We start from the raw sequence: 11,192 nt of genomic DNA on the forward strand, positions 1-11,192 counted from the left end.
GAACGGGCAAATCACTGCGTCTTCCTCGAAAGCAGGGGGAATTCACCTCGGTTGTCCCGTTCCTTTTTCTTTTGCTTCTCAGTATTTCCCTTTGCATGCCATTCCGATGATGATGATGTCATTCCGGAGTCATCTGCTCCGCCGTGTTGCCCTCGCTCCCCCTCAGCTGTGAGGCCGGGGGCCTCTCGTGGCCCAAGTCCGGGGCTATTGCACAATAAACCCCAGAGCTAACAATAGACCGACCATCTTCACTGGCACATCAGTCACTTTGTTTCGCCAGCCCGCGCCGCCAGTCCTTGCTTCCTTTTTCTAAGAAAGGCAAGGGCGGCATCCCTGTGCGTTCATCCTGAAAGCGTTTCCCAGAACTTCCCCCTGCCCTGGCATCACAGGCTCGGCACATGATTCACGCCCACCTGGGACAAGCGCGTCATTTTTCACTTCATTGTTATTAATTATTTATTGCTCCCGACCATGCAATGTGTCACGCTGAACGGAAACGCTGACGAACCGGGGCTCCTCCGGCCTGGCCAAACCGAAGGGGCAGGAGTAGGGGGCTGGAGGGACTCATCTGTCATCCAGTGGACCTGTGGCTGGTCTGAGGGGCTCAGTGATCACCAGGTACACAGCTTCTGGGGAGAATCCCTCAATGGGGGAGAGGCAAGACCGAGAACAGAAGGTCCTGTACTGACACTCAAAGAAACCAATGGTTTTTAATCATTTCCACAGTGAGGGTGATAGTCGATCCTTTGCTATTTTTATTATTTCAGTACTGTGTCTTAGTTTGACCCTGCCCTGCAGTTTAACCCAGTGAAAATGTCTTATTTCTGTCAATGTGGTAGAAAGGATGCTTGTGAAGCAGGAGGTTGTAAGCGCTGCTTGAAAAAAAATGTTTGAAGCCCAGAAAGGCACTGTCCAAGTCCAGCCACTGTATGTCTGTAGGAACACCCGTGAAACGCAGACCGAGGGACATGGGTAGAAGTTAAGACCAAACGTTTAGAGGTTCAAGAGTGGACTCTAGCCTGATCAGTCACCTCAGCTCTGGTATGGACTCTACCTACTGTATCTGTACATTTACAAGAGGCACTTCCTTACACAAAGGGTTGTGGGTGTCTGGAACAAGGAACCTAAGCATGTTTTGAAGCTGAGATACTTGCATCCTTTAAGAAATTAGATTAAATTTCTAATTCCAGGATACCAGGATTAGATCCTTGGATCAGCTAGCTGCTAGTAAACCGGGAGGGCTAGATTGTTTGAATGGTCTCTTCTGTTCTGAGGCCTTTTTGTGAGCTAATGTATATTTCTGTGCCTATTCTGAGTGCAGTTTTACAAACACTTGGCAAGCTTTGATGATTGTGTATAGAACAACGAAGCATTTTTAACAGAATCATGTTTTTTTTTTCTTTCCAGTGGTCCCTTCTTGGGTGTTTGGAGCAGCCCTCAGACAGGTCTAGGTCTTCCCACCATCCAGCAGGAGGAACCTGGTGGCTCCATTTTCAGAAACACAGGTCCAGTAATGACAACATCACACTCGTATTTTTTTGAAAAACAGATTTATTTAGCACCCTATAAATCAAGAAAATTTCAAGTAATAAACGGGGTTGTACAATACAATAAATAAAAAATAGCGTGTTTTGCCAGTAGGAATAAATATCAGAAATAAATAAACAAGCACTAAAAATACTACAAGTAAAAATACATTTAAAAGACAGGATTTTTGACTCTTGGAAAACAATTCCTCTGTTCCATATTGTCCCGAAAAGAAAGCACTTTCCTTTCCAGGTGTAAAAAACACAAAGAATGACAATGTACTGGCGACTGCGATTGATGTGTATTCTAGTTGTGTAGTGTTGGGTTTGTACTAACCTTTGCACTTGTATTTAAATTGTACCATTGCAATATCATTGCACTTTTCTGTTCTGTCTGTAATTTGCCATGAATAAACACATTTACTTAACAACTAAATAACAATATAAATAATACTTAACATTTCAACATTCTCAACGAGCGACCCTGCATTACACAATATAAAAAGCTGCATATTTCAGTATAAAACATTTTCCCATTTTTGTATAACGTATCAAGATTATTTTTTTTTATATAAAAATTGTGAAAACGAGATATCAATGGTAGTGTCTCTTGTGTCCTTTTCTTGCTACAAAAGGACATTAGAAGTGTTACAGAGTATACTGCCATGATCACAACTGGTTATTCTGACACTTCAGAATAACTTGGCCACATCGTTGGAGCTATAACTGATGTTATTAATAAATATATAAAAGCCATAAATATATCAAAATTGCAGAGTCTAATCCAGTAAACTCATGAAGGATTCTGTTTATGACAAAGAGTGGACCCTCATCAGCATCACAGTGACTGAAAACAAACAGTTCGGCTTATTTTCAGAATCCTGTTGCTCATTTCTTTCACAACTTTCTTCTGTTTTTAACAACAGTTACAATCAGTAATGCTCATGGCATGTCACCTCCTGGCGAAAAAAAGACCACAAGCTCAGAGCGACAGCTGGGGTCTGTCAGAACTCTTTAGAGCACCATCATGTACAACATGACAGATTCTGCGCTCTCTGTTCTCTGAATGCTGAGATATGCTTGCTACAGCAGTCACTCCTTGCCTGTTCTCTTAATCAACTCCGGCACTGCCCGGTAGATGCTCTCTCCATCCAGGCAGCCCTGGAGACTCCTACACTGGGCTGGCAATTCCAGGAGAGCTTTAAGAACAGCCAAGGTAAAGAAACGCAGACATGCTGGGAGCACAGGGCTATGTCCGTTCTGCACAGCCTGTTACTGGCACACAGTGCCCAGCACTGTAACCAATGTACAACTCGCTGGTGTTGCAAGTAGTTTTTATCATTCCTGTAGAGATATGTACAGTATTTTTAAATCAGTGCAAGTATATATGTGTGTGTGTGTGTGTGTTTTAAAAAATGTTTTATTTGTCAATATGTATGTCGTCAAAATACAAAGAGTATGAAGGAGGGGGAATGATCTAGCTTATAGAAGAAAAACAATAATATCATCTTTGCTTGTGTGAATAAATAATCAAATAAATAGGTAAATAAGTCAAATAAATAAATTCGAAAATTAAGCCTGGAGTCTTGCCTCCCTGTGGCATCACCGAGCGCCTAGTCATGGTCAGCAGTGCACCAGGATTCACCCTGGAGTATGAGGGAGGATCTGCTGAGTCATGGTCATGACACGCAACGTTGGTGAGTCAGGGCCTGACTACACATGGGGCCAGTACGGTTTTTTTCTTCAATTCCCCATGTTTTTGAAAAGTAACCCCATCAACCTTGGAAACCTTTTGCAGAATACAAATATTTATCAAATAGAACAAAACCATTTTGCTGTTAGCCCTTCCAGCCCCTTTCCCCCTTAATAAATAAGAATTTAAGAATTTATTTAAAGAATAAGGTATTAACTGTTGATGTCTCCTGAGAAATTATTTCCCTAAGCCTACAAAGGAGGAGATCCCTACAAAAACTATTTTTGCGATTTTCATTATACTTATGCTACGAATTTTTTTTGTAGATTCCCATAACTCTGTATAGTTTGAGATTGCAGTGTGACTTGCAGAAGGGATGCTACAAGATTGAGTTACAGATTCATCTTGTACTTGTGCCGATTGCATGGGGTGCAATCGGGTGCACACCAGCCTAGCAATGAGAAACATTCAGTACCTGCCATGTCACTGTCTCCACACCTGACCACAACAGAAGAGCTGTGATAACAAGGCACCCTGAATCCTGCAATGATCCCTTTAAAAGCAAGGAGACCAAAAGTATCTCATAGCTCAATTTGCTATTTTGGCATTGCTTGAATTATGTGCCCTAAGAATGTAAATGGACAAAATCCTGTATTGATCAATGTATATGTTGTTTTTTTGTAGGAAAAACACAGCTAAATCTCATGCTTCCTAAAATACAAAGGTTCTTCTTGAGACTTACAGGCTTATTCTTCTGTCTGTGGCTGAGAAACAGTGACATGGATCACAATCTACCATTACTAAATGAATCCTATTTTCTAGGCTGTTTTGAGACAAGAAAGTATGTTTTTTTGCTAAGAGAGGCTGATTTTTCTTTTGTCCAGTGTAGGATTACCATCTTTGGCTCACGTCCTCGCCGCCCGCCGGCTCTTGGCGCTCATGTGCCGCAGGCTGCGGTGCACGTCCTGGGTGAAGGCCCGCAGGTTGGCCAGGACGATGTGTGCCGCCACGCGCTTCTCGAACTCCCCGGCCAGCCGGGCCGCCAGCCCTGAGTCGACGTACTGCACCACATTGATCTCCAGCTGGGCCAACTGGGACACCTGCAGGAGCCCCCCAGAAAATCAAAATGAAACCTTCAGCCTTTCGTAAGGGATTCAGATGTCACTCACCCCCAGCTCTAGGGTCATCACCTTCAGGTTTTTACACCTGAGCATTTAATATCTAATGCAATCAGTTACTCACTGAATGAAGTCTACGTTTTCCAATGTCTAAGTGGCCCCCCAGGAGCAGAGGTGACTGTTTTATTCCTGCTGGGCTCTGTAGGTTCTTAACCATGTGTATCGGAAAGGCCCCCACCTTGTAATTCTGGGTCATCAGGTCCCTGATGTCAGCCAGGAGGATGTCCAGCTTCTCAGGAGCCACCGAATGATCACGGACTACTTCCAGGAGGTGCTGGAACATCTGGAGCCCCTCTGTCATTCTGGTGAGAGATGTCTCCTGCCAGGGGAACAGTCACAGCTCTAAGGACTTGGGGAAATTGCAGCAGGAGTCGGATTTCAAGGAGAGCAGGCACGAGCTCAGAAGGTAAGGAACAAATCTGTTTCTCCTTGGTTCTGCCAGGCTAATGCCGTGCTCATGCCTTTTCTTTTGCAAGGTTTTGCTTGTGGTGTTTGCCAGCCTTTAATGTACTGCTCTGTGCAATGCCACTGTTTTATCACAATTTAGCAGAACTCTTATTGCCACAGCATCAACCATATGAGCAGATTTAAATGCATCTTGATAGTTTAGGTTCAGACTCAGAAATTAAAGGTACACCTGCCTTTGGCTCGTGCCATAAAATCACCAGCCTACTAAGCTTGCTGCAGGAGTGTTCTGGGACACCTGTGGCTTTTTTGTAAAGTATGGGGCAGGAAAGCCCAGCCACTTTTGTGATCCTGGAGTTGCCCTTTCCTGTCTTAAACAATCCACTCCTGGGCCAGTGCAAAAGAAGCTCTCGCGCACACTCTCCCCTGCATTACAGTACAGGGAGAGAGCCAGGCGTGCTCTACTCACCAGGGTGAATTCTGTAGTCAGGGCCTTGAGGACAGGGGCAGAGGGGATTCCCAGCTGGGCGGCCATCATCTGGAGGTCTATGTCCTTATAGTCTGGCAGGGCCTGTGCGAGAGAAAGAGAGAGATGCCATCAGGCTCACATTCCCAAACAGAGAGAGGAAAGTCTTGTTCTTTCATGGATTTCCAGTGGGTTTCACTTAGACACTGCAGTGTCTCAGAGCATAAGAATGATTGCAAACACCAGGAGGCCATGCGGCTGCTTAGCCCGTTTGGTGGTTAGCAACCAATCAATTGGCGTTCAGACATTTCTTGAATATTGGTAAAATGCTCACATGGCATAAGTCATTGTTTGTATCTTGTTTCTTTATGCTTAAAAAGAAAAGCATTAGTAAAACGTTCATCCTGTAGGAAAAAGTGTTGCTTTTGGGCTTCTATCCTTGAGCATGCTTTCATAGTGCCTGCACTCTGCTTATTGCACTTTAACCCTCTTTGCTGTGAGCCAGGCATGGACAAGGTTTATTAGGTACAAAGCAGACAGGCTGGAGTCTGAAATTGGAGCCTGCTTCACAGAGGGCCGTCCTGGTTCTAGAAGCCCTCTGGGGTGGTGAGTGACATGCTCTGGCTGCTCCCTCTGTTTGGCTGCAGGCAGTGAATGTTTATCTGCAGAGAGCCCTGCAAATCTGCACACACCAGCCTGACTGTTCAGCTTTTCAGCCTGTAATGATCGAGGTGTCTGTAGCAGGAGACGGAATTGTATTTATTAATTTGTTATTGTGCACTCCCCCTGCACCCCGTCAGTGCTGCAGCATGGCTTGCCAGGGAGGGATTAAGAGGAATGGGAAAAACTTCAGATTTGCTCCGTTTTCACTCGTTCCGCACAGCATCATCAGGCGTTATTCCGTGCTTTTATCTTGCTTGGCCTGGCATCATGAAAACAATCTTGCTTCCTCTCTGGAGTCTGCCATGCTTATGCTTTGCAAGGATTACAGTGGTCTTGATACTTTACTCTGCCATGCAGCGTATTTGTGTGCCTTTAAGTGTCTGATCTCAAGGTCTGCTTCTTTCATGAAGCAGCTGGTTACAACTCTTTGTGTAAAGACTTGGCAATTCAAACTATTATCAGGAGGCTGCTTGTCCTGTGAGGGTCTGACAAGCCAGAGGCACAGGGCGCAAGGTGGGGAAGAGATCACATGGCTTCTTTCCTCTTGGACAGCTTGGCGATCATACTGTATGTGGACAGCATGTCTTTGGGAGGAAAGGGGGAAATTGAAGCAAACTCCACACAGACAGGTGCAGATGGCTGGAGTCAAATCCAGAACTCTGTAGTATTGTCAGTACTTGCTCCTTTAAGGCCAACAATAAGCATTTGTAGGACCTTGTGTGGTATAACGGGAAGTAGATAACATTATTCCATAAGTGTTCAAAGAATTGCCGGACTGCCCGTTGCAAAGAAATGTTGACACAGTTGCAATCCATGTGCTGTCTCTATCTTCTCATGCATTCGTTTTTTGTTTGCTAGCATTCCAGAAAGAAGTACCCACGCAATATGTAATCCACAAGCTGAACAGATTTCAAAAGCACTTTGCTTTGTAATGTTTTATTGGCGTCTCAGAGTGGGGAGGTGTACAGCACTACTGGGTACCTGGTTTCATTCCAAATTTGCATAAGCATACATGCCACATGTACTTTGCAAGTACCACAACTCCCAACTTTTGCCAAAACCTCAAACGCTAGTTCTGCAAAAGCCCAAATGCGAAATCAACTGGCTGAAAACAAGCATGCTTATCACACTGACCTACAGCCCTTGCTATCGGAGCAAAAGCAAAGTAATGTTGCAGGAGAGGAGTGTTTGGGAATGCTATCCTACTGGCTTGCTGCTGCAGCAGCCTGCTGTCCTGTGCTTTGTGAGAATCCCACATTCAGTTTTGGCTCTGCTATTTAAAAAATAGTTATATTTCTATTTATGACAATTGCACTTCCTCTGGTTTCCTGGAGTGCTGCCTGGCAAATGGTTTCTGACATTTGTGATTCAGATAAATCCCTGAGTCATTATTAAGCTTGGCTGAGGAAGAGCGAGCTTTCAAGTTAATAACTTGTTGCATAACGCAGGAAACTTTTACGAAACTCTTTTAGTCATATGTGCAGTATACTCTGTAATCCTACAGAACGTGAAGTGACAGCAGAGCTGCTACAGCCTCTGTGTTGAAACCTTTGGAAGGATTAAAGAAGGCTGTCTACAAAGACTTTTATCTGAGTGAGCATGTTAAACTGCTGGAGAGTTAACTTGAAGACGACCTTTACTAAATTTCCAAATTCCTGTCCTTTTTAAGTTGTGTAGCAAGTCAGAAAAATTGGTCTTCGAACTGTGAAATTTTTAATTGCTAAAATGTAGGACTCTCAGTCTGTTTAACACACGCAGATCCGTCACTTTCCCTGAGTCAGGAATGTATCTCAAATCCAGCAAAGCCAAACTGCACTTCTCCAAGAATGGAATGTATTTTTTTTTAAATCGGGGTTTGTCCCACAGTACTCACCAGAGCCTTGGTCACCTCTGGAATGTCATCCTGGATCTTCTTCACCAAGCTCCAGCTCTGGCTGACTACTTTCTGGAATTCTGGATCTTCCATGACAAGTCCGATTTCTCCAGAATACTCCGGCAGGGGGTGGGCACAGGCCAGCAGAGCCAGGCAGAAGTGCATAGACAGGGCTGTTAGAGGAAACACACTTGTTATAGTCCTTGCACGCAGGGGAGAAAGGCAGCTCTGCAGAGCTCTGGGTGAGTTGCAGAGAGGAGCACAAATGATCTTTAGCTCTCTGCTCTCACTGCTCACTCCTAGAGCGCTGTTGTACTGGTTGTACAACAGAAACAAAAGCAAAGCTGACGAACAGTGCCTCCTACAGACCTAATCAGTGATAGAACTGTTACATCATGCAGAACGACAAACAGAAAACAGAGTATCCAAGAGGCTGCTGGCTCTTCAGAATCACTCCTTAGCAGTGCCTCGGAGAGGAGACTGTTATTGTGCCGAATTTCTCTTTCGATTGTGGTGGCTTTTGCTGAATCCACAGAGTAGCTTTGTTTCTTTTGCTTTGCTTAAATGTTGTTTCGAAGAGAGTTGTTCTTTTAGCTTAACATTTCAGTCCTAAAAACAAGTTAATTTGCAATTATTTCATTGCCAAAAGAAACAGTATCCCAGTGCAAATTGCTAAGAGTAATTTAACTTTGAATGAAAAGCAAATAATTTAGCTTTGAATTAAGTAAGAATTTAGGAAAACACATAAGCTTACTTACTGTATAAAGAATTCATTCTATGTGGGTTTGTAGTGTCAGATTTTTAGATCCACTGAACAGGTTAGTCAGAGCACTAACTGAGAACTGAAAATACAGTAGGAGACCCTGGAATATAAATACAATCAATGGAATGTTGAAATCCCCAAATTTCACAAGACTGACAAAGGAAACATAGTATCATTGTAAACTGGAGTACTTAACCGCCAATCTTGTCAGATGCGAATGAAGTCATATGACACTGAAATCGATCATTGTTATGCACTGCGTAATACTCAGCATATATGTGCTCATACAGCATATCTATAAACGGTAGTTTGTCAAATAAAAAAAAAAGGTTGTATATTGAGAATTAAGCATATGTGACTATTTTCTGAACACAACCATTCATCTTGCACTGGCGTTTGCGTGGTACCTGGACAGCTGCTGTCAGGTGTCGCCCCATGTGTGCAGACGGGTACATTGAATTGCTGTCCTTTCCCCCCCCCCCCCACAGTTGAGCCACAGCAGCTCATTGGGCCAGAGCTCATCCTGGTTTCCGTCGCGTTAAGTCTACCGACTCCACTCCCCCTCCACCTCCCTGGATGGGGTGCTGAGCTCTCACGGGGATTAATTCACAGCCCGAATTATTTGGGGTGGGATGGGACGGGATGCGCTCAGTCCCATCCCGGTTCCTCTCCCTTGCTTCTACAGTCACCTCTCACACTGGTTTGCCTTGTGTGCCGCAGGGAGGTGTACAGATGACGTACAGCATAGTATTTCTATCTTCTCTGTTCTACGGACCGTAAGCCACTGTACAGTACCTTTCTAACACCGCGAAATATTTACTTTGTGTGTGAGAGAGATGCATTATACTTTCTTATCGTGTCTCTTGGAAGTCTACTGGGAAAGAGGGTGTCAACCAATCTAAAAAATAAAAATAAACTATATTCTACAGGGAAACGCGTTACAGATCATTTCAGATGGTTTTGAAATGCACATTTGGGTCCATTAGTAATATTTGCTCCTATTGTCCTTCAAGAAAAATAGAACCCAAAATCATGTGTTTTTACAATGTTAAGAATATTAAATTGGTGTTACCATGATCATGACAGAACATGATATGATATTAACCCTAAGGTTTTTGTCATTTTTATGGTTTTATAATTACTTCTCGATTAAGACAGTGTTGAAAACAAGGTTACCGAGTATTAAATTGATGATCAATTGAGCAAGTTAAGAGATTTAATGATAACCTTTTGATTTGAGCGCAGTTTGAGGTCTCTCTATTCTGGACTTGAAGAGTGCTGTACTGATTTTGAAAGCAGTCATTAATGGTTTCCTCTGTGGTAAAATTTCCACCCGTTTCTGCAATCTAGGCCCTGGTTAGGTTTCTCACTGCATTGCACAGAGAGGGGAAGACAGAGGCTGGTCCCCTGAGATCTTTCAACCTTTGTCCCTTCTGCTTTCAGTTTGTGTCCATCTAAGCTGTTCCTAATTTACATTGCCACACTATAACTGCTTCAGGTTTTCCCATCTTTCCTAAAAAGCATGAGGCGGGCCAATTCATTACCTGCAGTTAGGCAAATCCTCAAAGCTCATGACATCATTTCTCTGTTTGCTAATAGCATAGATTCCAGGTTCACATAATCAGAGACACTTGAGATCTCCTTAGCATACTGCAATCTTGGCTCCCTTTAAAAAAAAAAAATCCCTGAATCTGAGATAATATAACAGCAGTAATCCAAAAGGCAATGGGTGAATAAAATAAAATGCTGTAACATTCTCACTGGACAATCATTAAAATGAGAAAACAAATCACAAATAACATCAGCTTTTATTTATCAAGCACAAACCCATACAAAAACTAGTAGGCAAATGATTTAGCAATGATAGAAAATAAATCTTTTGTTTTGCTTTTAAAAAATGATGAACTACAAGCTGTATTTACAAATCTGTATGTGTTTTAAGGTGCCATTTGTGTGAATGAATTAGTAACTGTTTCATGGAAAAGGGATTTTACATGCCCCCCCTTCCCCAGAACAAATATGCCACTTGTTTTAACCTTCAAATCCATGTTGAGTTGGGGGAAGCATACTCTTACTGGGGGCATGTTCCAGTTAGCTCATTATTGAGAAAGAAGTAAACCAATGTTATTTGACCCTTTAAATACAAAACAAGCATAGACGAAAATACTGTAAAAGCAATTGCCAGGTGTAATTATATTAGGTGAACATTTAAAGATTCATGAAGTCCATTTTCAGTGCAAATTCAGAGTCCATTCTAGCTGAAAAAGAAACCTCTGCTTAAGAAGTTCTTTTGTGCATCCTAAGCAAACAATTTCAAAACTGCTTTTCAACTTTGTCTAACAAAATGTCTATTATGTTTTTCAAGCAGGTGATGCTAGGGGGGCACTCCCATTTCTTCACACCAAGGAGGAAATGCTGCAGCCAGTGGAATCTATACAACTGACAAAGCTGGCTGTAGCCAGCCCCTGCAGAGCCCCAAGGAAGAGCAAGGTAGTTTTCTCTTTCTTGATCTACAGGAACCCAGGAAAGACTCAGTACCTTGGCTGTTATGTAATCTTCAATGCTATCGTGTGTCAAAAGTACCACAGCCACATTGAGATCCTGATAAAACGCCACTACAATGGC

At 43.0% G+C, this 11,192-nt stretch overlaps 1 protein-coding gene across 1 annotated transcript; it reads right to left on the reverse strand.

Annotated features, from left to right (window-relative positions):
* Positions 1 to 3,817: 3,817 nt before the first annotated feature.
* Positions 3,818 to 7,969, reverse strand: LOC148814729 (granulocyte colony-stimulating factor-like). The gene is made up of 4 exons (XM_088905953.1): positions 7,805 to 7,969; positions 5,272 to 5,373; positions 4,576 to 4,716; positions 3,818 to 4,319 (listed from the first exon to the last, which is right to left on the reverse strand). The coding sequence occupies exons 1-4, from the start codon at positions 7,967 to 7,969 to the stop codon at positions 4,125 to 4,127; spliced, it is 603 nt and encodes a 200-aa protein (XP_088762079.1). The 3' UTR covers positions 3,818 to 4,124.
* Positions 7,970 to 11,192: the final 3,223 nt, after the last annotated feature.

This window comes from Atractosteus spatula, chromosome 26, assembly GCF_055471065.1.
Source record: "Atractosteus spatula isolate fAtrSpa1 chromosome 26, fAtrSpa1.hap1, whole genome shotgun sequence".
Lineage (NCBI taxonomy): Eukaryota > Metazoa > Chordata > Actinopteri > Semionotiformes > Lepisosteidae > Atractosteus > Atractosteus spatula.